The sequence below is a fragment of the Ammospiza caudacuta genome, chromosome 6 (assembly GCF_027887145.1).
Source record: "Ammospiza caudacuta isolate bAmmCau1 chromosome 6, bAmmCau1.pri, whole genome shotgun sequence".
In the NCBI taxonomy this organism is placed as follows: Eukaryota; Metazoa; Chordata; class Aves; order Passeriformes; family Passerellidae; genus Ammospiza; species Ammospiza caudacuta.
Window position 1 is genome coordinate 48576814 of NC_080598.1, and position 25930 is coordinate 48602743.

Here is a 25930-nt window from a genome sequence, read left to right on the forward strand (position 1 = left end):
AATGTGCTGGTGGAAATAGCTCTTCCAGTCCAAAACTTTGGTTAAAAGTTTTTCAGAAGCAACCAGGAAATTTCTTTGCTTATTAAAGCCTGATCTAGACTGGTGTAGGGCATTGCATTTCAGTGTGGTTTTCAAAGGAAATAAATCCTGTGTAATTGCACTGTGTCCTTCCCCCACTGCTTGCATCATTGTCCTTTGGCCCCTTAACCAAACTAGGTAGAGGAATAGGTATCAAATATAGTCAGTTCTAGTCTGGTGAGGTAATCAAAGACTTCCAGACTAACATCTGAGGGTAGTTACAAATCATTTCATTATCAGTGCTGAAAAAATACTGCATGCTTTTTGTCCAATTATGTCCTTGCCGGCAATCAGCCAGCAGACACATTTTTATAAATCCATTACAGTCTGGAAAACAGAGGGAATGTAAAAAACCTGGGAAGGATTAAGAAGCACAAGACACATCCATAAAAACTAGGCTTAGTTCTTCTGCTTGAAGACAGCTAGCTTTTAATTGTGCTTGCTAACTACATGATATTTAAGTACGTAGGTTAGCTTTCAGAGGAAATATTCTCAACAACAGCTCTCAGGAATGAGAAACATACATATTTTTAACAATTTTGGGGTTTAATTAGCATTTTTGTGGCAGATTTGTCTTCCTTCAATTTCATATGAAAAGAAGCTTAAGCCAAAAAATGTAAATCAACAGTCATAGAAACATCCATAGGCAGCAAGTGTACTTGTCAGTATTATGAAGCTAATTCATTATGACATTAACATTTCACACAGAATGTAAGACCTAAGTTTAAATTTGGAGCTACATGGATTTATAACTTTTTTTTAAAGAAAGAGCAGCAAGGCTAAAGCCAAAGCAGGAGGTGAGAATGCAGACTGCACTCTCTGTTAAGAATAATTGATTAAAGTTTCAAAACTTTTGAGCTGTCACTTCTCCCAGTGCATAAAGGTGATAAACCTTGCAGCTATTGAATTCACATAATTAGCCAGTCTATTCATGTTTGTATATTAGTACCTCCTACATACTCCTTCTTATGTGTTTGAAGAGTAGCCTGACTGTATCTTTTTTAAAGTTAGATTATCTGTCTGAGGTTTTCCAATATTTTGAAGTACATGGAAATGTGTCTTCTCTTTGACTAACATTAACCATGTTGAAGACTATCCCAGGAAACACCATAGTAGATGTATAAGGTATCACCTGTCACAAGAAAAAGCCCCTGGTAAATCCCAGTTAGCAACTGTTCTCTGGTATGAAGCAGAAAGTTTTATCTTTTTTAGCTTGTGGATTTTTAATAGACTTACTAAGATAACTCTAGATATTTTTATCCAAGTGAATGTTCAGCCAGTTAAATCCCTTTGAAGGTCAGAGTCTGTGCATAACAGCAGTAAATTCCTCATGCCAGCCGTGCAAGAAAACATCTTTCTTGTCACTTCAGATTTACACACTTTTACCGAATGCTTCTCTGTTATTGAACTAGAGGAGAAAATGTTCCACTACTTCTTTTTTCTCTATTCTTTTCTTATCTACCTATTCTAAGCTCCTTATAAATGTGTTACTATTTATAATCCTTTAATGTCTTTGAATCATCTGTTTGGAGTCTTTTCTGACTGAAACTAGAAGAAAAGTAGGTTGTGGTTTATTTTCCTCACATGATACAACAATTCATTAGTAATTCTCTAGTTTCCTGAAGGTAAATATTTTAAGAATTTTGTCTAAGAAAATCTGGCAGAAGGGTCATGGAAGCCCTTAGGAGGCTGAGGTCTTGTTCTGTATTTCTTTCCTCATGGGGAAATATTTTCTCCTGGTGTTTTAGAATGAATTAAACAAATTTAGAAAAATGTTCTGTTCTTTTGAAGCAATTAAGACCTGGGATTTGGATGCAGAAGGTCAAGGTTCAACTCAATTGAACCTTGAGTTACTAGCACCCATAATACATTTTTGGAAACAGAAGAGGCTTCCCGTCTCCATTTAGTTATCCAGTATCTTTCAATGTCATTTTATTCACTGAAAATGCCACCCCCATTGCCTGATATAAACTCATCTAATATTCTAGTGCAGATCAACTACAAGGTGGTATGACTTAATTAGCTTTATACAGGAGGAAACAAAGCTGCAGTTATTTTGCTGTGTAATTGCTGTGGCCTTATAAGCAGTTAACCACAGCACAGCTGATGAATGTGACTTCTTTAAGCTTTGTTATTATGATGGTTTTTTTCAGAAGCACAGTACTATTAGCATTTATTTATCATTTACAAACAACTTTTAAAATATTTTTTGCCTTTACAGATCCCAAAATATTGCAGAGCTTAAAATATATTTTCTCCAAAGGCAAAGTTTTTCAGCTTGCATTCTTAATAAACCTGTGTTTAATTTAAGTAGGTTTACCACTATATAAGCACCTGAGTGTCCATTGCAAAAAGCTTTTTTTTAGATCACTGGTTGGTTTTAGAGTTAAGAAGTCATTAAAATAGTACCAGATTCTCAAATATATATTCACTTTCAAGTTACAGCTGCCTTTTATGTTTAAAGTAAAGTTAAGCACCAAAGATAAGCAGCAATTCTGCTAATCTTTTGCAACAGATTAGGAATTAGGATGCTTTCCTGTGATGACAATAGAGCACATCTATAGTTTTTGTCTATTGGAGTCTTAAATGTAAATCTCAGCATTTGTTATGTGTGAATGTAATTGTTTTCCTAAAGAATTAATTTCTGCTTAGCATAATCAAGATTCTATACTCCTCTGAAGGAATATTATCAATTTTTTCTCTTCAAATATGACAATGTTTTAAATATTCTTCCGGCAGGCATTGTTTGAATATATCTTTCACCATGAAAATGACGTAAAAAATGTAAGTAACTCATGTTCCTTTTTCAGATTTTATTATGTATGATTGAGTTATTTCTGTCTGTATTCTGCCAAACTAAGGATCCAGGTAGAACATCACAAGTATGGAAGTGAAGCATTAATAGTTGTTTAAGAAGGAGAAATCCTTTCTTACAGGGGAGATAGTCAGGAATGAAAATTGACAAATATCAAGATATGGATTGGTATCTTTTTTGAGAAGTGAAACATTGTAATTCTTAAAAGTGGGTCCCCTAGCTATCAATGACAAGGTCTCTGAATCTAATGGATTCATATTAATGGAATTTATTGGAGCCTGAGTGGTAGCTGAACTGCCTGGAAATTCAGAGTCCTGAGGCTTGAGTCTAAGTTACAAAAGACTGTCCATTAATTAAGGAAGGTGAAAATACCTGACAAACAGGTATTGTTGAACATCACTTGACATTTTTTACTCCTGAGATGATCGCTTATGCATTTGGGTGAATAAAAAGAAAGTGTATTTGGTGAAACTACATAAAAATAAAATATCAATAGGATTTTGGATACTTGTTCTAGAAATGTAAATCTGTAATGCTGAGGTGTTTTGTGAAATCAAGAGAAAGATTATATTGTCCATACGATTGTCTGTAACATTTATTCCTCCAATATTTTCCTAATTATAGTTTCCCTCTTAACCCATCCAAAAATTTTCTTCTGTGGTTCATATGTTACTGCACTGAATGGGAAAGATCAAGTTTGGGTACATATTGTTTAAGCTTTCAGAAAGAGATAACTTGCAGAGGTTGCAGAGGTTTTTGGCAGTTCAAACAAGGAAAAGATCTCTTCATGGAATGAATAAAATGTCAGTATATTTCATTGCTATCTATGGGCACCCAGTTGAAATGGAATCAAAATGTTCAAGTTTTTTTGAAAGAAGTTTATGTCAATAATGCATAGTTGACTAAACAGTTATTGAACTTTCTGCAACTCTACTAGCTGGTGTGCAGTTAGATCTGGAGTTAAACTCTCCAGTTAATCAATAACACACACCAAAAATATTTTGCTGTTGTTGACATAGCTCCTAATAATTTCCAAATGTACTGCTATACAAAGCTTTTCAATTTAGTACCAAATTATTAAAGCTGTACACTGTCAATTTATTGCATAGCATTCTTTCAAGAGGATTGACTTGTAATGCACTATTAATACAAAATATCATTGAAACAGTAAGTGCAAGTGTCAGAAATATCAGAGAGAAATGGAAATTAGCATTTACGTAATCCAATACTGAATATGAAGGAGGTACCTGGGTTTTAGCCCACTAGTAACTAAGAGTTTATGTTTGTTGCTGAAAATCCAGTTCACTAAGAATAAAAGGGACATTTGATATGATGCTACATGTGTCTACACTTTAACGACATGCAGCCTCTGTAGGCTACACATACATTCATATAATGCAAGTAATTTTTAAAAGAACTCCAGAAAAAATTGGAAGATGTTTCTGCACTGTACTGCATGTATTTTGAAATCCTTGATGAGAATCCCAAATCACTGTCTTGCAGGAAGAGTTCTGTATATTTTTTACCCACCTGAGCCATTTGAATAAATACTTGCAAGCAAAGAGGTGGCAGCTTAATCACCACCATTACTGTGTAATGAAAGAGAGATCAATGTTTGGTTAATGATTTCATCTTATTGGAAGAAACTATTGCTGGGAATTGAATTCCCACATCACAGAATGAGGTGTCTTTATAATGTAATGTATATCTCTGAAGTGATTTGTTTTAGCTGTTCAGTTTGCTTTCTCTCATTTGCTTTCACTGCCTCTTTTCTTATGTGCTTTCTACACCATTTGCAATATAACTCCATTCTCCAAACTGTTTCTCCCTTCCTGTTGAACCTCATCTGCATTAATTTTTCTTTAAAAAAAAAGAAACACTTTAATGTTTGCTGAAATGTGGCTGCATCACTGTTTATTCACCTCTCCTAGCAGTGGCATTTCACAATTTCAATATTTTACATCTCCCTGAAAATAATTTGGTAACTTAGGGTTTATCAGAGAAACAGCACACGTTAACTTTTTAAAGTTTATCTGGCTCTTGCTTGATCACTTGTTAGAACAGTCACTGACATCTCTCACATCTTTGTATTTCCTGCTGCTGTGTGATAATGGACTTTCTTAAAACCCAACACTTTTCTGCCTGAGATGAGATGAAAGCACTTGAAAGGCTTGGAACCCTGGGAAATTGACTTAAGTTTGAAAAGTCTTTACTTTGGGCTTTCTGCATGGATAGAATACTACTTCCTGCAGTTTTGAAAATAAAACACAAAGCAGTGGTGACAATATCCTTTCCTTGTCAGTGTGCTGAGCTGTAACAGTCTGTACTGTTCTCATTTGCATTATTATTTGAGAAACAAAGGCAGTTTTATTATTTATCTTCTGTTTCATATTCAACCAGTATATAGAAAGAAAAAAAAAAAAAAGACTCAGCAATTTCAGTTGAGAAATGCCATTAATCAGTGTGCATTCAACTGGATAAATAGTGCAAGGAAATTGGTTCAAATTAAAACTAAATATATCAGTAATCTATCAATTATCAGAAACGTAGGGATGCAAGAACAGAGAAGCAGTGAGCTTTTCAGCAGTTGAAAATATATTCAGAAGTCTTTTGTCTTATGTAATGAAAAATTAAACACTTGTCTGAAGAAAATACTATTTCTGTATCCATTACTGTTCTTGACTTATTTCCTTTTGAACACATGTACTTAATAACTGACTTTCTGTACTCCTTGAGCTATTTCTAAAAGCCATTTTATGGGCTAAATGCTGTAAGAGCAGGGCAGTTTCAAAGACTTGTCCAGAAATAGTTCAGCTGCTACTTTTTTCAGTAGACCATGACATTGTATTTTGCCATTTTTCACAGGTGGGTAATGATGGCAAAACACTTTGTCCTGAGGAAGCACAAAGATTGTACACTATATACTTGTGACCAGAAGTCACAACCTCTCATTTCTCCTTATTTCTTCTCAATACATTGTATTTATGCTCTCTGATAGAAATCTATTTAAAATGGAATTATGTCAGATCTACAAAATATAGAAATCCAGACTACACTCACCAAAGTAAATTGTGCTAAATTGACCATGGCCTATGTCATTTCCTCAGCTATTTTATAGACTATCTGGTGTTGATTTGTCTACAAATAAGACTTAAGTCAATGATTGTTGCTGGGAAAATTACTGCCATTCAACTGCACATGAAAGAAGCAGCAGATGCTCACTATTGTTTCCATCTATCTAATTTCTAGGTGCACACAATACTCTGGATGAAATTACTGTTTCAAACAACTGTACATTTACCAATTTAATTTTGTAATATAATTGTAAATTGCCACAAGCCTACAGGCTGTTTTATGCTGCCTTACAGCTGGTAGATAATTTGGAAGTCTTAGTTATAATACAGTTTAGCTAAGGGAAGTAATGGTAAAAAAAAGAAACTCAGAATCATGCTAAATACAATTAAAGAACCTGCACTAATTTTCATTCTTTGAAAAGCCTTTTTTTTAAAAAAGAAACAAAAAACCCACCAGGTATCAGGGTTTTTAGACATTTTTATTTTCACAAACATAAGAACTGGGAGTAAAATAAATTTGTTCTGAAAAGCTTCTCAGGGTTAAGATTGTTGTTGAAATGGGCTCTGCATTCTTAAGTATGCTAAGTGCTCTAGACAGTGACAGCTTCAGCTCATCAGTATGTCCAGATGATGAGTTATAACCTAAAGTTCATTAAAACTTTCAGGACAGCAGTGTAGGTTTTGAACTGATATACATATTGCAATCAGAAATCCTTAAAAGACATATCAGTGTCTGCCAATTCCAAGTCTATCCTGTTTTTCCCTTTCAGTTATTAATATGACTACACCAATGTCCAGCAACACACAGGAGTGCAGGACAGACATATCACTACTGCTCTTACAGACTGATTTTAAATTAACATATTGTGCTGATTGAACATTGATTTGTAGTCAAACTGTACAATTAAAAACTCAAATTTTGCAGCAAACTGAAATTTAAATATGCTAGCAGTTCGTATTGACATGGCAAGTTGAAAGGTTTTACTTTTAAAAGACTATTTTAGTCTATTTACTAATATTTCAAGGGCCACATTGTCAAAAGATTTTTTTTTTTGTAATACCAGCAAAAGTTTTTAACTATTAGCACACACAAAGCTTTCTCAGGGAAACACTTCAAAGAAGTATTTGTAACTTTGGTAGGATTTTTTTTACTGAAGTTATTGTAATCATTTGTAAAGTATCAGAAACAGGATGTTCCTTTCCTTTTTCATTAATTGGAAAATATAAAAACAGGATTAAATTTCAAAAGCTAACTTCAAAATGAAGTAATGCTGTGTTTCTTGATGCTAGTAGAAGACCCCAGGAAGAGTTCAGGATCTCCATGGACAAATAAACTGCTGATGTTACTGTCTATTAAGCCTAAAGCAGTCTTAGTTCCCATTTTCCAATCACAGCCAAAATTGTTAGCCTTGCATAAAACAGTTATCAGAAGCAATTAGGGTACCAGAAAGAAACCTGAATGTGTAGTTGCAGAAGGGATCATTTTCTGAAACTCAGTCCTCCTTCTTGAGCCCTTGCCATCAGAGAGCTCTGAGGAAAGCTCTATGGAACATGGTATTGTCAGTATGATCCTTACCCCTCTGAAGTGGCTGCTCCTGCTGCCTTGGAAGCAGGTGTGGTATTGACAGTCACCCCCGTTGTTTGCACATCTGTAAGTGCAACAGAAGTAACCAATGTTTTACCATCAATTACTTTCACAGATTTTCCAGTACTGGGACAAAATTGCTTGTGTACCTTTTCATGAAAGGACAAATCTGTCCAGAAGGGTATCCAGACCATTTCTGTCTTGAAGCAAGCTTATTCCCCATTATAGTTGTAGCATCCAAAGGCCCTATGGGCAATTTGCAAAGACATTGAGAGACAATGGGCAACCAAGATAAGAGCTGCCATCTAAGGCCTTCAAGGATTCCACCTAACTTGAAGAAACAATGAATTCAGAGTTGTAGGTTTACCTGAGTTTTCTCTCTCCTGTCACAGAGGCAGGGAATAATGACAGCTGTCTCTTTATCTTAGGGACAGCACTGATGCAACTACTTATCTTGAATTGCTACAGAAAACAAATTATTCTTTCATTCTCACAAAGCCAAAGGAGAGGAACGTGTCTAAATTGTCATATCTCCACTGACTTTTCTTCATTATGTCAGATCTAAACCCATTGACTGCTTGCTTCATTTTGCTAGCAGAAAAAACAGGAACCCAGTGTAGGCATAGATGTCACTAAACTGGGCTTTTACAGCATTTCAATATTCAGATTGATTTTTCCTGTAATTATTAGTTTCTCTGCTACTGAGTGACTGGTGCACAGAACTTTTACATATTATTCCTAATAGATACCTTGTTCCTGAGTTCTGTGGTGTGCAAAATGTTTACCAAAAAAAAAGCAGGCAAGAAAGATTGCTTCTTTGTTATAAAAACTCTGAGCTAAAGCTTTTTACCCTACTTCTAAATGATATCCTGAAAATATAACAAACATAACATGGCTTTGATATGTTCTGAGATTAAATTAAATTTGAAATAAAAAGAAACACAAGCATTTCTGTGGTAGGTTGTGGTACAGAAAAGACATATATTTGTTTACCAGAAGTGTTGAAATTATAGCTAAAACATGAAAGGCCATAGATTCTGACTGTGGTGGCTGATCAGAAAACATTGATTAACTTAGCTGCTTTTCCAATATTCTAGATGAAAGAGATTTTAGACCTCCACCATCTTCAAAAGATATCTGTTTCTTAGAATATTTCTCTGTTTTCCTGTAATAAAATAATCGTTTACATTATAAAAAGTCTACATTATAGACTTTTTAAAGGAAAAAATATTTATTATTGCACACGTTTGAGAGTTTCCAGAAGTGATGGCAACCTGATATTAGCCATGAGATGAAAATTTCTGCAGTATTTCAAACTCACTTATTTCTTCTTTTATTTCTTTACTTTATCTTGGTTTTAGCAACTTTTACTGAAAAAGGATGGGAAGCTTGGAAAAAGTGTTTGTACTTAAACAAATAGTGTATTCTGAAGTGGCACTGCAGGAGTCTGATCAAAACAATTTTCTCTTTTCTCTTTGATGTAGAAGAAACTGTTTGGATTGCTTATTTTTATAGGGACAATGCTTTCACCTATTTTGTGCACTGAACTGTAAAAGTAATAAACAAAAAGCAGTGCCTCCACCTCAAGTTAACTGGACTTTTGCTCAACATTTTCTCTTTACAAACATCTTTACTGTGTTTTCTTTGTGTAAACATTAATTTTAAGATGATGGGTTTATTTTGGAAGGCTCTAGATTTGGCAGCCCTTGCCACTGAGTACGCACAGTTCAAGGACTGGTGGTGGAAGGTCCAAATTGGAAAGTGCTACTATAGGTAAGCCATTGTTCATTTCTTTTGTGGTGAGTGATTGTGAGTGCAGAACCTGTACTGCTGAGTGTGTTGGGCAATGCTGAGCACTGAGAAATAGCTCAGAAAGTGTTTTGTTGGAGAGTGCTGTGCTTACAGTTAAATCTCCTTTGATGCACAAGGAGACCACTGCTTGAGATAAAGGGCATCCATAGTGAGTAACTGAATTAGTTGCAAATTAGTTGCAATTTTTCCTTTGCTAATGGATTTTAAAATAATTATTTGAAAAGTCAGTCAATAAATGCAATGAACTATTGTTAAAACAGATCACATAAAATAAATGTTGCAGTTTTACTTTGAGAAATAATCTGTCAATGAGGGCTTCAGATTCATGAAATAATACAGAATGTCTTGAATTCATGAAGTAATACAGAATTTCTAACATATTCATGTTAGACACTTTCTGCCAGAATTACATTGCCCAAGAAGTACCAGTTAAAAATATGATGAGGCCTAAGGCTGGCACCCCATACACAAGCATCAAATCAGAACAGGATAATGAGAAATATTAGCAATTCTTAAAGCAACTACCCACGCTTTCCTTCTTCCTGGGCTCAACTCCATTCCCTGTTTTCTCTACCTTCTCCCTTCCCAGCAACACAGGGGGGACAGGGAATGGAGGTTGCAGTCAGTTTGTCTCTGCTGCTTCCCTCAGGTGGAGGACTCCTCACACTCTTCCCTTCTCCAGCATGAGTCCTCCCCAGGGTCACAAGTCCTGCTGTACCTTCTCCAGTGTGGACTCATCTCTCCATGGGGCCACAGGTCTTGCCAGGAGTATGTTCCAGCATGGGCATCCCGTGGGGTCACAGCCCTCTTTGGGCATCTACCTGCTCCAGCATGGGTTCCTTCCGAGGCTGCAGGGGGATCTCTGCATCCTCTTAGTCCTCCATGGGCTGCAGGGCAGGGCACAGCTGCCTCACCATTGTCTTCACCAAAGGTTGCAGAGGAACTTTTGGAGCACCTCCTCCTGCTCCTTCTGCACTGACCTTGGTGTATGTAGAGGTCTTCCCACAAATTCTTACTCCTTTCTCTGCCTACCCTTGTACTATTTTTTCCTCCTTCTTAAATGTATTCTCCCTGCATGTTACATTATTCCTATGCTGATTATGGAGGCACCACCACTCTCATGAGTGGGCTCAGCCTTGGCCAGCCATGATTCCATCTTGGAGCCCTCTGGCATTGTCTCTGTTGCACATCAGAGACATGTCAGCTTCTCATAGAAGCTATTCCTGAGTCCCCCAGCTACCAAAACCTTCTCATGCAAACCCAATACATGAGCTTAGAGGTCATTCACGACTTTCAGGATTTTTATGGATCGTGTTATAGAGACTAATGCATCCAAGCAGGTACATGGACTTCCAGGGTCCCAAACTACCTTATGTCTCCATTGGCTGTGCTTCTTTGTTTTAGCTGGCTTGTTCTGTTTGTGTTTTGTGTTTCTTAAGCAAGCATGTGCTTTTTGGCTGACGGAAACAAAAAGCAATTTATATATGAGAAAGTAGAACATTTTCTGTTGTTAAAATTGCATGGTCCTCTTAATTTGTAGTTACGTAGCTTTTATAGATTAGTGCAAAACATTTGACTGTAATTATGCAAAATAAATGCTTTTGAGATAAAATAGACTCCTGTGATGTTCATTCACAGTGGAGATTATCTGTGTGATCTTTGCCATGGGCGAGGAAGTTCTGGTCTGAAACAGTTTGGGTAGAGTTGAGGCATTAATTGCTCATTTTCTACTGTCTGTTTTAAGAGCAGGAGGAATTCCTGTGAATACGAGTACGTCATTATTCACCATTCAGCCATTCCAGAAGGCTGCATGAATAAGAGGGGGCCAAAAGTAATGGATTTGTCTTTTTTATAATTTTGAATGGTTATTTTGTTAGCTTTAAATAATGACATGTTTTTTGTTAATATGCACACAAATATGTGGTCATAAAGTGTGCTTTCAGGCAGTTTATGTTTGGTTTAGTTTGAACTGCTTCATTATTTAATAAGCTTATAAGAAATCTTAAAAAAAAACAGTAAACAAGTACCTTCTATATATATTTGTTGTCTCTTTAGGTTGGGATTGTATCGTGAAGCTGAAAAGCAATTTCAGTCAGCCCTTAAACAGCAGGACATGGTTGATACTATCTTGTACTTGGCAAAAGTAAGTCACAGATACATCGTGTTTAAAAGTGTGTGGTCTCCATGCCTGAGGCAATACATGCTAACAGTTGCAGTGGGAGTCGATAGTTTACAAAATTATTTTAGAGCTCCCAGATTTCACAAACAAGATTGAAAAAAATGTTCTATGTTACTGGATTCTTTGTTCTAAATTCCAATGAGGATTATGTAGCTAAAAGAATTATTGAAGTTCCAGTATGAAGACCAATGTGGCTATATATGGTCTCCTAGGAAACAAATGCAATAAATCTGTAAATAAAGAGCAAAGCTCAAAATCCTAGTTTCACAAGCAAAATCAAAACAAAGTGAGCTTAAAGGAAGCAATCAGAGACCTTGAAACAGGGAATGTTCTGTCAAAATAAAGGTATTAAAAGCTTTAAAAGAACAAGTGGCACAGCTGAGTCTCAGAACTACTTGTTTACCAGGATACACATTAGATTCTAAACGTTTTCTAAGACATTCAAGTAAAGGTAGCCTGTGAGAAAATAAAACTGCATTTTTCTTCTGTGTGTCCTAGAAGGAGATGAAACCAGTTGCTCTTTATCAGTTCCCCTTAAGCTCATTGCCACCGGCCTGTCCAAAAGTCATCACTGCTAGTGGATAATTCAGATGTTCATATGTGCTTTACATTTCCTGAGCAATTTATGTTTTGTATTTAAATGATCATCATTGCTATCTAGAGACATGTCTTCAGTACTGTGTTTGAAGTTCACTGAAGCTTATTAATTTTCCTGTCTCTATCACAAGTCATTCTACAAAATACATAGGATCACAAATTGTTTGGGTTGGAAGGGATGCCAGTGATCATCCAGTTCCAATCCCCCCTCCCTCCCCCATGGACAGGGGTGCCTTCCACTAGACCAGGTTTCTCAGAACCCCATCCAACCTGGCTTTGAACCCTGTCAGGGATGGGGCATCCACAGCTTCTTTGGGCAACCTGTTCCAATGCCTCACTGCCCTCAGAGTGGAGAATGTCTTCTTAGTATCTAATATAAACATACCATCTTTCAGGTCAAAGCCATTCCCCTTGTCCTATCACTACATGTGCCTGTAAAAAGTCCCTCTTCAGCTTTCTTGTAGGGTCCTGCCAAGTGCTGGAAGGCTGCAATTAGGTGACCCCACATCCTTCTGTTCTCCAGGCTGACTGAACTCTCTCAGCCTTTCCTCCCAGGAGAGGTGTTCCATCCCTCTAATCATCTTGCTGGCCCTTCTTTGGACTCGCTCCATGAACTGCACAGAATTATTCAATTGGCAGAGTAATTGGATTAACAAACAGTGATTCATTAGAGGAGATTTGCATCCCCCTACATCAGTACTAGCTCAGGCAGGAGCTGCATTTGAACTTCCACCTCCCATTTTATAGACCAGCTTGCTCAAATATAAAACATTGCACAGCATAATTCAGTGTCAGTGGACAGGCAATACAGTAAGGCACAGAGATATGGCTCAATTTAACAGAACTGAAAAAATCAGGCTTAAGTTAAGCAGCCATTAAAAATTAATAAGATTGCATAAAGTTCTGAGGAAATATACTGGTACTACAATACTTGTTCGTTTTGTTTATATTCATTATTGCAATAGCTCTCTGGGTTTTTAATAATATTTTCTTGAAAATGATCTCTCCCTTGAAATGTAGTTTACAAAATATAAAAGACCAAAAGAAGGAAAAAAAAAAAGTAAGAATCTTTAAAGCAGTCTGTTACAGGGCTTGCAAGGGTCTTCAGGATGAAGAGAGAGGCAAGAATCTTGACTTCATGTTCAGAAGACATGATTTATTATTTTATGATATATATTACATTATAACTATACTAAAAGGAATAGAGAGGAAAGTTCTCAGAAGCTAGCTAAGCTAAGAATAGAAAAGGAATGAATAACAAAGGAGCTGTCTCTGATTTTGTCTTAGAGAGAGCTCGGTTTTGGATTGGCCACTAACTATACACATCTAACATGGGCCAATCACAGGTGCACCTGTTACATCCCACAGCAGCAGATAACCATTGTTTACATTCTTTTTTCTGGGGCCTCAGCTTCCCAGAAGAGAAAATCTTAAAGAAAGGATTTTTATGAAAAGATGTCAGTGACAGCAGTCAGGACCTGCTGTGAAGTTACAAAGTATTTCATGACCTAGAAGAGCTAGAAATGGGATATTTTTACAAGAGATAAGAGAGAGACCAAAAAGAGAATGGAGCAATTCTCCTTTTATCATATAGACCATAATTAGCTGTAGTACTTTTAAAGAGCAGGTCTCCCCAAAGCAACTGTGAGTAGATGGAAATTGCCCCACCTGTTTTTTAATTTCTTTGCCATTTATCTAGAGAGCAGCTCAACATGTATACAGAGATGTTGGATAGTGTGATATCACACTGGATATGGGAATTACATAGTAGAGTACTGTGGCTGTGTGGTTTTAGCATCTGAAGTGAGCATCTTCCATGTGAGTTTTAGCATCTTTGGAGTCAGCCTCTAGATAAAGCAATAAAGCAGATTTAAGTCATTAATCCTCAGAAAGCATACTTCATAAACAAAGATAAAAATATAAAAAAGGGGCAGATCTAGGGGGGTTTCACACTATCCATTTCTTAAATTGGATGCATCATTCATGGTTAATGATGTAATTAATGTGGTTCTAATCTACTAAATACCATGCCCTCCAAAACCATTGCTCTTTTATAGATTTTCACAAGAAGGCATTCACTTTCTAGCTTAATACAGGAGTGAGTGACATTAGCAGAATGAGAGTAAAAAAATGCCTGTATTTTAACATTTTGCCAATGACCAACTTGGAAAGGCAGTCCCTTTCGTGGAAGACACTCACAGTTGTCAGCTCTTTGATAATTAAGAATGTCATTGAGTGGTCATAGGAAAGAATTCTTTGCAAGTGTCTACAGCAGTATATATCTGTGGGATTGCAAAAAACCAATGTACAGTTGTAATTGTTGGCAGTCAGAAGTCCATGAAGTTTAAGAGCAAAAGTACAAATTGGAGGTTTCTCAGCTGTTCAGCTAACACTGATATTTGTTTTATGTTTCATCACAAAAAGGTTGTATCAGGTTAGCAATCACAGATTCTTTCTCTTCTTTAGTAGTACCATATATTAGCACTGATTAATATACTATTTCTCCAACAAAATCCTTTTCCACTCAGTGGGAGATAGAGAAATCATTGTAGCCATCTAGTTTCCCCAAGCATGAGTGCAGGGTTTTTCCCTTTGCTGTGACTGTTTACCATACCCCACAGCAGGAGGGCTTTACAGCTATACTCTCAGACAGCTGCTGAGGAGGTCCCTATCAACACTGGACATATTGAATGTCCAGTTCTCACACAATTATTATCCACACTGCACATTTTCATAACCAACACAGAAGCCAAACTCACAGAGGCAAAACTGTCCTCTTTCCATAGGATTTTGTTGTTTGTGACAGAGGAGGTTGGTTGAGCAGTAAGGAGACTTGAAAGTGTCACTGCTCTGTGCAGTGCAGTCTTATTCAACTAAGTAAAACATTTTGATATTCCAGCATTGTCAGCCTGAAGATCCTGTTCTTTCAAGCCTAAACACAAGTTTTTGAAAATACATTAAACAAGGTGATTTTTTTTTTAATTCAAGGTGATACCTTCACCTCAGTGTCAAACTGTATGATAATAAATAAAAAGATATTTTAAATTAGTAATATTCAAATTGATCAATATAGGTAAATTTAATTATTTTAAGTAGCATATTTTATCTTCATTACACAGATTTATTCAGCATTCACTCCATTATTTTCCCTGTATTATTCATCATCTCAGCTAATGGTTTCCTGTATAAATGGAGGTGTCATCCCTTTTATTTATCTCCCTTGTTAAACAGCTGAACATGTATGAAAGTCAGACATTTGACATCTATATACACTTTTTATTTGCTTAGGTGTATTTGCGCTTGGATCAGCCTGTAACAGCTTTGAACCTTTTCAAGCAAGGGTTAGAGCGATTTCCTGGAGAAGTGACTCTTATTTGTGGAATTGCCAGAATCTATGAGGTATGCACTCACTCTGCAATCCTTATAGGGGCCAAATGCAGCAAAGAAAAGAGGCAGTAGTTGAATAAAACTAAGGTCATCAAAACCCAACTGTGCTGATTTTCAGTGTCACTAATGCAAACAGGTAACTTTCCACAAAGGTAGCAAGGTAATGTCAGGGGAGCCCTGCAGGCTTATTTGTTTCAGCAATTAATCACACCAGTGAGATCCCATTTGCCCTTGGCATGCAGAAGCAAGTCCATATTAAGTCAAGTTGTCCAGATGTTGTCCTTGCTAGTTTATATGTATTTCATCATACTAAAACTGCTCAAGTCACCAACCAGCAAAATTAAACAGCAAAATAATTAATTTTTCTGTGTTGTTTTTATTAGCACTATGTGTTGTCATTTGTCTCTTAATGCTCTGAGAGCAATTAGAATGTGAATGTTCTTAGTTAGGAAGTAAATGTTGTATGAAGTAGGATTAGTTAGTTATAAAGTACTTTCAACTTAGCATGGTAACCATGTATTTTATATTTTAAAATTGTGTATTTTCATGTAAAACGGTGGATTTCATATTGTTTCTGTGCTGAAAGTTGGTCAAGTGCTATTCAAGAACAAATGTTCAAAACAAAGTAATGAATTTTTTTTGTGTTTGTGTCTGTATTCATGCTTGGCATTCTATCCTGTTCTCATCGTTCTCATCTAACCCCTAAGCCTTAATCCATTTTCATATTAAATCCTTTTTGTCCTTCAGCAAGAAAAAAACAGCTGCATAATTTTTGGAACCTTTTCTTTCTGAATTGTTGAATAGTTTTTAATATAGATGTTATTTTTCAGAACCATACAAAACATTGCATAACACTTTAAGGAATTATTAAAAGCAGAATATATTTGACAGGATCTAGTTTTGCACTGACACTTGAATGAAGGATTATAGCTTCATTAGCAAAGATTTGCACTGCAGCATAGGGTTGCTTTTATTATATAGACTCACAAGTGGAATATTTGTATCAGACATCTTAATCAGAGCTTTTCTTCTCAGTCACTAACTTTTGACAGTACAAAGAGTTATAGAAAGTTTTTGGTTTAAAAAAACTACTTAATATTTAAAGGGACTGCTTAATTACTATTTCCTTGAACCACAATAAATCCTCTTTTTTTGCAGCTAAATACACTGTTGGGGTTATATAAAAGCTTATTCTTTAGTTATGTAGGGAGCACATTGTATCTACAGCACACAGGTAGAAATTATTCTTATATAAACATATATATAAGAAGCAAGCTTAATCTTTTAATATTTTTTTTCTTGTGGGGATAGGTTCTCAGGGACTTGCACTCCTCAGAAACAGTGCAGTGTCATTTCTAGCAGTGAGTTTACCCTAATTCATCTTCCAAGTAGCACACATCCAAGCATACATTTATATGCAGTACAGTTCTCTTAACTGTCATATCCTAGGTAGTACAAGTTTTGGTAAATTCATAATTCTGGTTTTCAAAAGCACATAATAGTTTTTCATATATAATTATATTCTCGTTTCTGTCCAGAGCAATTAATGACTTGATTTAAAAAACACTGAAAATAGTTGAGACATTGTCTGGTGAAGTCAGTCTGTTCTGTGTTACCATGCTGGAAACTGACTGCACAGTTGTGGGTGTCACAAGACATTGTGCAAGAAGGGGCAATGTCTCTTGCACGTGGTGCTGCTCCAACAGGGTCCCCAGGTCACAGGGTCACAAATCCTGTCAGTGAACCTGATCCAGTGTGGGCTCCTCTCCTCATGGGGCCACAGGTCCTGCCAGGAGCCTGTTCCAGCACAGATTTGCCACAGGGTCACAGCCCTCAGCAGGGTCATCTGCTCCAGCGTGGAGCTTCTCCACAGGCTGCAGGTGAATCTCTGCTCCCTTGTTGACCTCCACAGGATTCGGGGGCACAGCTGCCTCCATGGTGTTCACCGCGGGCTGCAGGGGAATCTCAGCTCTGGTGCCCGGAGCAGCTCCTGCCCCTCCTTCTGCAGTGACCTTGGTGTCTGCAGAGTTGTTCCTCTCATGTATTCTCACTCTTACATCTGTGCAAAAGCCTTCTTTTCCTTTTTAAATCTGTTATATGTTATCACAGAGTTTTAACTATCTTCTCTGATGAGCTCAGTCTTGAGGCCAGCAGTGGGTTCATTCCAGAGCCAGCTGGCATTGGCTCTGTTGGATGTGGAGGAAGCTCTGGAAGCTTCTCACAGAAGCCACCTCTGTAGTCCCCCTTCAGCTTCCAAACTCAATACAACAGGCTGTCTCTTTTTCTAAAAAATAAAAACCAAATAAATTTCTTGTTGTGGCTGTGGCATAGAGTTAATTTCAGGTAAAGATACTACTAATAAATCAATATTCATTCCTCTCATGGATATGTGTGTTGTTTGTGAAGATGCCAGACAGTGGTGTTGAATGGTACAATCAGAGAACTTTAAGAGTATATATAATTAATCTCAGTTGGGTACTCTACAGGGCATAGATAAAGCACTCTGTAGATTAACATTTTAATGAGTTCCACTTTAAAAATAGGTGATAAGCAGTAGAAGTAATTGGAATTTTTGTTCAATTGTGTAGGAAATGAACAATATCTCCTCAGCTGCAGAGTACTATAAGGACGTGTTGAAACAAGACAATACTCACGTGGAAGCCATTGCATGCATTGGCAGTAACCATTTTTATTCAGACCAACCTGAGATAGCTCTGCGGTTTTACAGGTATCTGTGCTTAGGGACAGGGAGGGAGGGGGAACAGAATATGTGAGAAGGTAATATACAGGTTTGATCATTTTAATGGAGGAAAAAAATTAATTAGGAGATTGGCATAGGAGTAGGAATGAGCACTTGGACAAATGTTACCATAAAATCCATGTAACAACTTCTGTATGTTTTTATACAATGATAAGTACATCACTACAAACTTGAAATCGTTAGATGAGGAGTATGTAGAAGTATCAACATAGATTATCATTCAACCAATAAGCAAGGAAAGTTTTTTCACAGCATGAGGCAGTTTGAGAACAGTGGATCTTGCCCTCAAATTCAATTGCATACAGAAGGCACAAGGACTTCCTCTGTAGCCCTTACTCCACCTGAAGTGACCAAGTGTTGTGACCATAAAATCCCTGACTTGGAATGCAGTTGGAATTCCTGTGTGTTTTACTGAAAGCAGTGAAAAAATAGTGTTAACACTGCTGCTTGATTTTTATTTCAATACAGTCAGAGTGCAAAGGAGCCTGATGTTCCCTCCCTAAGAGCAGATTAAGTCAGCAAGAGCACTATCATCACATTTCTGTTGGACTTGAGCTCCTTGGTGCTTTAAATATGAATAAACAGAATTTTTATAATACATCTCCATTTTAAAAGACACATTAAGCAATATCAATGTGAATCAAAATCTGAGTTATGCTTGATGTGTAAGATTAATATACATTCACCTCTAAATATACTATTACTAATAGAGCAGTACTGAAGGATGGGAATGAAGCAAAAAATTGAAGTCTTAAGAATTATATAAAGTAACTGCAGCAAACTACAGCTTGATTGATATTGAGGGATTGGAAAGAGGAAACAGAAAGTCTGCTACATCTGTCTTACAGTAAAGTCAGATCATGTCACCCAGTCAAGAAGACAGAAGTTACTAATTTATGCAGACTTGTGCACAGTTGTGATTCTAATAAAAAATACCTTGCAGTGTCCTTCACGAAACTAACAAGTGTAGGACTGTAACACTTGGTTTTTATACCCTCTCAGAATAAGGAGAAAGGAGGAGATAATTTTGTCTTTTAGAGTAGAACTCCTTGAAATTAGTTAAAAAAAATATAAAACAAATGTTTTCTTTCGATCTAGACGGCTCCTGCAGATGGGTGTTTATAACTGCCAGCTCTTTAACAATCTGGGCCTGTGTTGCTTCTATGCCCAGCAATATGATATGACACTATCTTCATTTGAACGGGCCCTGTTTTTGGCTGAAAATGAAGAGGAGACAGCAGATGTGTGGTACAACTTGGGACACGTGGCTGTGGTATGAAAAATAATAACCATCTTTCTGAATAAGTAAAATTTATTAAAAATGTAAAAAAATAACTAAGAAGAAGTAATTTCCCTTCTTGGAAATACAAAACTTGATAATATACAGGATAAAGTCCAGTACAGATGGAATGTTTATTTGCACTTCAGTGGGGAAGAAGCAGCATGACAAAAAACTCTGTACCTTACAGAGTGTGGCTTTCTCCTGCTTAAAGACGCTCGCTCCCCGTTACCTTTAACCTTCCCATCTTTCTAAAAAAATTACAACATATACCAGCCCTTGAAGGCCTTGGCTGCAAAATAAGCTAATCTGACAAAAAAAAAAAATTCAAGATATTTTTCTAGGAACTGTTATTTGTTTTACATGGAGAATTAGACTGATTCTTTTGTCATAAAAATACACATTCAGCCCCAAGTAGCCAATACTAAAGCACTAAGTAGGTCATTGTTGAGAAGGTATTTTCCTCTGTCTTGAAGGCAGCTATAGAAATATCGTGTAGTTGTATGATAAACTTTGTTACATTTCTACACAAATTTTCTTACAGTCTTGCCCATTTTTGCAGATGTTCTGCAAGAAGTTGTGTTGGATTTTTCTTTAGCTACATGCCCAGAATAAGTTTGCTGAATGAAGTTTTTGACATGAGTTTTCTAACATGAGTTGTTTTCATTTCCTGATAATGATTTGAGTCAGACACACAACTGCAGCTAGGATAAACACAGTAATTTATACTGCCTTAAAGATTGAAATTTGAACTGATGTGCCTGTATTTTTCAGCATTTGTCACTTTTGATGTTTAACCGGATGCTGTGTCAGTGTCAGTCTTAACACTACAGTAGTATTAGTCAGCTGCTCCATCATTCAAGAGTGAATCTTCCTTAACTTAAATATGTGTAGAGACAGAGAAGCAAGATGACTTCCCCTGGAGACATCTCAGTTTTTCTTACCCTGCTAAGACAGTAGCAGATAGCATAATCTTTAGATGCCACTTTAATAATCCAAAAGTTAAATTAGATGAAGTGACTATCTCTTGAAGCATGGAAGTTTCTGCTGGAGAGAAATGATTCTGTCTAGAGAAAGAATAAGGAAAAAACGAGAGGATCTGGGAAGAAAGCACATATGCTTCTGGTCAGCATGTTTTTATTGTAATTTGCATTCCACTATGGCTGAAAAGATACTCCAAAAACAAAAACAGATGCATGTGGTTTCCAGTCTTTTCACAAATGAAAACACAGTCTTTCTTTTAGGGCATAGGAGACCTGAATTTGGCTTACCAGTGTTTCAAGCTGACCTTAGTCAACAATAACGACTACGCAGAAGCTTACAACAACCTGGCTGTGCTGGAAATGAGAAAAGGTCACACTGAACAGGTCAGTGCTGGATCCCAGCCTAGGGAGAATGCTTCATTTAGGCATTTTGTATTTGACAAACATGTCGTTTCTCTGAGGTGGAGGCATCATGTGAATGTCTAACTTACTGTTACAGGCAGAGAACATGGATGACTATTATACATGTTTTGGTGTATTGTCATGCCATCTCCCATTAAACTGCTTATCCTTTGGCATATCCAAATGAATCATCAAAACAAGCAGGGTTTCCAATAACTTTGCAGTTGTTGAGATGTTTGTTTGTTTGTTTTTAATTGATACCCAAAGCAAACCCCATGACTTTGAAATCTTCACTTAAAAGACAACTTTGACTGTATATTCAGTTTATAAATGTAGATAACATACTTTTGTTGGGTGGCAGAAAAGACCAATGAGATTTTCTCTTGAAAGTTGGGCCTTTTTTAGCAAGGAGATCACATTAGAATTTTGTCAGAAAGCAACACGTTCTTGATAACCACCTTTGCATCAATAATCTTGGTGGTTCATCTTACCCAATGTGAGTATACTGAGTGTATTGTGCTTAGATATATAATTGACATGCATGGTGGAATAAATGTAACCATTTTTATATACATGCAGGGAAATGTGTTGTTTGGGCAGTTTTGGACAGAACTAATGTGGGCTTGTTTTAGACCTCATGAGAACAAGCTAATTTGATGGATTCATGTATACATCATAGAGCTAAAATAAATTATAAATACCTTTTTTAAGAGCAGATTGTCTTAGACAGAAGTTAACTTTATTCAGATAACCTAGCAATTACCATGGAAACACTGAAATCAACCTAGAACTGGATGTTTCCAGTGACAGATAAACTTTGGGTTTAGTTTCAGTTTCATAATCACTAAATTTTTAGACATTTGATTCCCTAGTGGAGTATACCCTCAATTGTGGAAGTTCTGGTTGCTCATAACTAGCACTGAAGAGCCTTTCCATTAGAATATCTTCCTGCCTACTTTAGTTTTTAGCTTAAAATTTTCAGGTCTTTTCTTGTATCACATGTATAATTAAAAATTGAGATAATTTTGGCAATAAAAATATGCACAGAAGAATAAAAAAGGGCTGATATTTTGCTTATTTTGGATTTTATTTCACAATGATCTTTCATAAGTACTGTTGCATGTACTCAGATTTTTCAGATGTAGGAAGTTTTAATAAGTTCCTAGCTCGGTCTCGCCACAGTTTATAGTTACTTACACAGTTTATAGTATAGAAACTTTTGTTTTTAAAGGTTTTGGAATTTTCCCCATTAATTCTGCATTTTTTTAGTAAAATCTTTTACAAGTGGACCTCAATTCTGCATTGGATTTACAGCATGAAGCTATACACTCTGATACTTAGAGTATCAGAGAATATAGTTCTCTGAGAACTTAGTTTGTTTTACCTTTTAATGCCTCTATTTTGCTAGTGAGGAAAAAACCCCTAATTTTATTTAAATGTTTGAGTGTGAAAGCTGTCATTTATATGATAAAATTTATGGTTTCAGGGATGCTTAAGACAGAGCTGTCAGAGACAACAGATAAATACAGTGGGGTGTTCTTTTTGAGTTTTATTTCATTTATGTGATGTATTGTCCTCAGGGTTTAAAATTGAATTGCTTAATACAGTATGTCCCAATAATTTTTTTTCCTGACTCAACCAAAAGTCTTTATTAATTTCAATGTTATTTGATTCTGTTATGCCTACACTATTGATGTAACCTTTTTGAAAATGGCTTTCTTAGTAATGACTTAGTAAACATAGGATGATTTCTTTGAAGGATTATGAATATTGCATTAGATTCTTGTTACTCTCTCTCCCAGATGTCACTATATTATTTTTTTCATTTCTCTGTATAGGCAAGAGCTTTGCTGCAGACTGCTTCATCATTAGCACCTCACATGTATGAGCCCCATTTCAATGTTGCCATACTCTCAGAGAAGGTAATGCATTATCCTGTTCTTATTATCTAAAAACTGAGCCTTGGTGAGGCAGCTGGTTTTTTACTGTTATTACTAAGAATTCCAGATAGATAAGACAAAAGAATACAGAGTGCATAAACTGAAGGAAAATGCTAAATTTTACATTTTCATTTTAATACCAGTGTTTTCTTTTGAGAAAAAAATGAGGCCAACTGGCTATGAAGTAACTTTATAATTGTCCAAATGCCTGGAAGATGAACAATTCCATCTACAGTCTTTGCAGTCAGAAGCTTTTTCAGAATGTGAAGTGTAATAATATCATATGATTTACTAGTAATGATAGAAAGAATATCCTTTACTAACAGTATCTTACTGATCTCAAAAGCTGTTATTCAGCTTTACAACCTCTGATTTTTTATGTTAATAATCTATTTCATACAGAGTATCTAAGACACTGTATTAACAGTGTCCAGCATTCCTGTTAATAAGAGAAACTTGTACAAATTTTTTCTTGTTTCTTCACAAGAAAAGAATTGCTTCTTTGCTTGTGCCTACACCTTCATGATTCTGTTAGGAATCTGTGTTGTGTGGGCAGCTCCACTCCTATAGATGCTGAAGTACTCACTTTAAGAAGGGAATAACCCATTAATTTGTAAATGTATCCTCTTCATTGTGAAACACAAGAGGGTGTTGAATAATTGCATTTCTTACTTACTGTTTGGGGAGTAAATCCTAGTCTGCAGATGTCTTGTTAAGCAGATTTTGCACAAAGAACTCTCACAGGTTGTGGGAGAAGACAGCCAGCCACATCAGCCAGGTGTTGGTGCAGTGGGGTAATGGAATCCTTAAATTCAGTGTAAGGCCATGATTTACAGAACATGACTTCTCTGGGCAGGACTTTGGCTTTTTCTCCTTCTTTTTCTCCTTCAGAGAATTCTTGCCACGCTGAATCTCTGTGTTGAGCGATGCACAAGCAAAAAAGGCTCCTGGCTGTCCATAGATCTTCCTTTCCCCTTTAGGAGTAATCACTTTTAGTAGATGTGTTCCCAATTGTTTGGGTTCTTTTTTGCTGAACCCAGTTTCTGAGATCCTTTCCTTTTAATCCTTCCAAAAAATTATGCCTATTTAGGAAAATTGAAGTTCTCTAAGTAGCAAACAATTTCTTCTAAGAGCAACAGAGGAGCACCTTTAGTTCTCCAAAATTGTTGTGCATCTCTGTGAGGAAGCAGGAAATCACAGTTGTTTTTTTTACAAAGGCCTGATGAGTTGTGTTGTGCTTGTTTATACAATAGCACTTCTATGGAGTTTAAAAGCAAAACTTCTATTTTTTTATTCCTCCATACTTCAAGCACTGGGCATGGTGTGTACCTTGTCCATTCTCCAAGAAGTTGGGTGAAATGGGCTATGTTAAGTTGATGTCTTGAATCATCCATTAAAATGACATTTCTGTCTTTCTTATCCCTTGATGTAAGCCTCCAAATGTCCTTACTCTGACTGTTTGCTCTTTCGACCAGCTGTGCTTAAAATTTGTGAGCACCAGAAATGTACTGCGCAGGATGCAAAGAGTACAAACACTGCAGTACTTGGATTTTCAAAATCAGCTTGTGTGTTTTTTACAGGTTGGAGATCTTCAGAGAAGTTACACAGCGGCTCAGAAGTCTGAAGAAGCATTTCCAGGCCATGTTGATACACAGCAGCTCATGAAACAGTTAAAGGAGCACTTTGCTATGCTCTGATAAGCAAATTTTTTATTATGTAAGAAGCTAGCCAGAGCAAATGTCCCATATACATTTTGAGAGCACCAGCTCAAAGTAGATGAACTATACTTTATGCATTCCTGTGGCAAAGCTTGTGTTACTTTGAGTAGCAAGAAAAGATTGAGTTTCAATTTCTTATCATCCTTAAAGATAACACTTATTCAAATGCAGCTAGAAAACTTTGCAGCTATGTACACAAGAGATTACAGAAAAGGGTTTTTTTTCTGACTTTATGCAGAAAAAAAGTTGGTTTTAAACATTCCCATGTGACAATCTCTGAAGAAATAGAATAAAAATACTTCCTAACTGGTTTTCAAGTTGGCTTTTGATAGTATACTTTCTAAATGAATGTGAGGTTTTAAAATTAAAATACTTAAAAAGAATTTTAAATACATATGTAAAGCAAAATTTCTTATATTCCTTGTACTGTATGAGTTAAATAAATTCAGTTTGTATGGTTTGTCTCATTTGTGTATGTAAGTTAAATTACATTCTTATTGCCATGAAAATCTGGGTTGATAGTCATAACATTTTGAGAGACTCCACAGAACTGGTACAAAATCACATAAATTCATGTGTTCCTCTCTACCCAGGAGGTAGATTTATGCTGGGTCTCAGTGAGGGAGATGGGCATTCAGAAGCTTGCAGAATTAAGAACCAATAGTTGAGAACAAGGCTTTGATGGGGTGATTACATGTGCTACCACATAAGCACTATTGCTAAATAAATATTTGGATCAATCTAACCACAGGAACACTACTACTAAAAATAAATGAAGACTTTCTGTCATACTTTGTGTTTTAGCTAAAAGGAATAAATTTGCATGAATTCCAAACCTGACCTTTTTAAAAGACCTTTAAGAAATGTGGGATGTTAAAGCAATCTGAAATGGGACACCCTGAAACAGACCTTTGAAATCTTTTTGTGTTTCTCTGATGTATTAGGTGAATGTCTTAGCTTAAGGGGCAACCCTAAACATGTTTATGAATCTTATGAGTCTCTTTTTTTCAGTATTTGTTATTTCTCCACCCTCTTCTTTGACAGTTGTAGCTGGTGAAGGTGGATGCTGGGGAGCTTAGAGAAGTGTGCCCACAGGTTCCCCCACAGAGCATTCTGTAGGTGGCAGAAACACTCATTAATTGCTGTCACATGGTGTGAAGTGCAAAAGCATTATTGGCTGAATAGATGCAGCATCTTTTATGGAATTTTATTTTGTCCATTTTCATTTTATATTATGGGAAATTCATCGCAATCTATTTAAAAGGGAATCTTAGTTACCAGTAATTCTCATTAGTTAAGATTTTGCTGGCTGCCAAAATG

General features: G+C 36.3%; 1 protein-coding gene across 2 annotated transcripts in view; it reads left to right on the forward strand.

The window, feature by feature from the left end:
• The window catches only part of TTC8 (tetratricopeptide repeat domain 8), a 41285-nt gene extending 16246 nt beyond the window's left edge, over positions 1 to 25039 (forward strand). For both annotated transcript variants that reach the window (XM_058806806.1, XM_058806805.1), the window contains 9 exons: positions 2818 to 2862; positions 9240 to 9325; positions 11420 to 11507; positions 15429 to 15539; positions 18116 to 18255; positions 19387 to 19561; positions 20812 to 20934; positions 22791 to 22874; positions 24473 to 25039. In XM_058806806.1, coding sequence (XP_058662789.1) covers positions 2818 to 2862; positions 9240 to 9325; positions 11420 to 11507; positions 15429 to 15539; positions 18116 to 18255; positions 19387 to 19561; positions 20812 to 20934; positions 22791 to 22874; positions 24473 to 24589 — 969 coding nt within the window. In that variant the 3' untranslated portion in view covers positions 24590 to 25039. The remainder of the gene's footprint in view (positions 1 to 2817; positions 2863 to 9239; positions 9326 to 11419; positions 11508 to 15428; positions 15540 to 18115; positions 18256 to 19386; positions 19562 to 20811; positions 20935 to 22790; positions 22875 to 24472) is intronic.
• Positions 25040 to 25930: the final 891 nt, after the last annotated feature.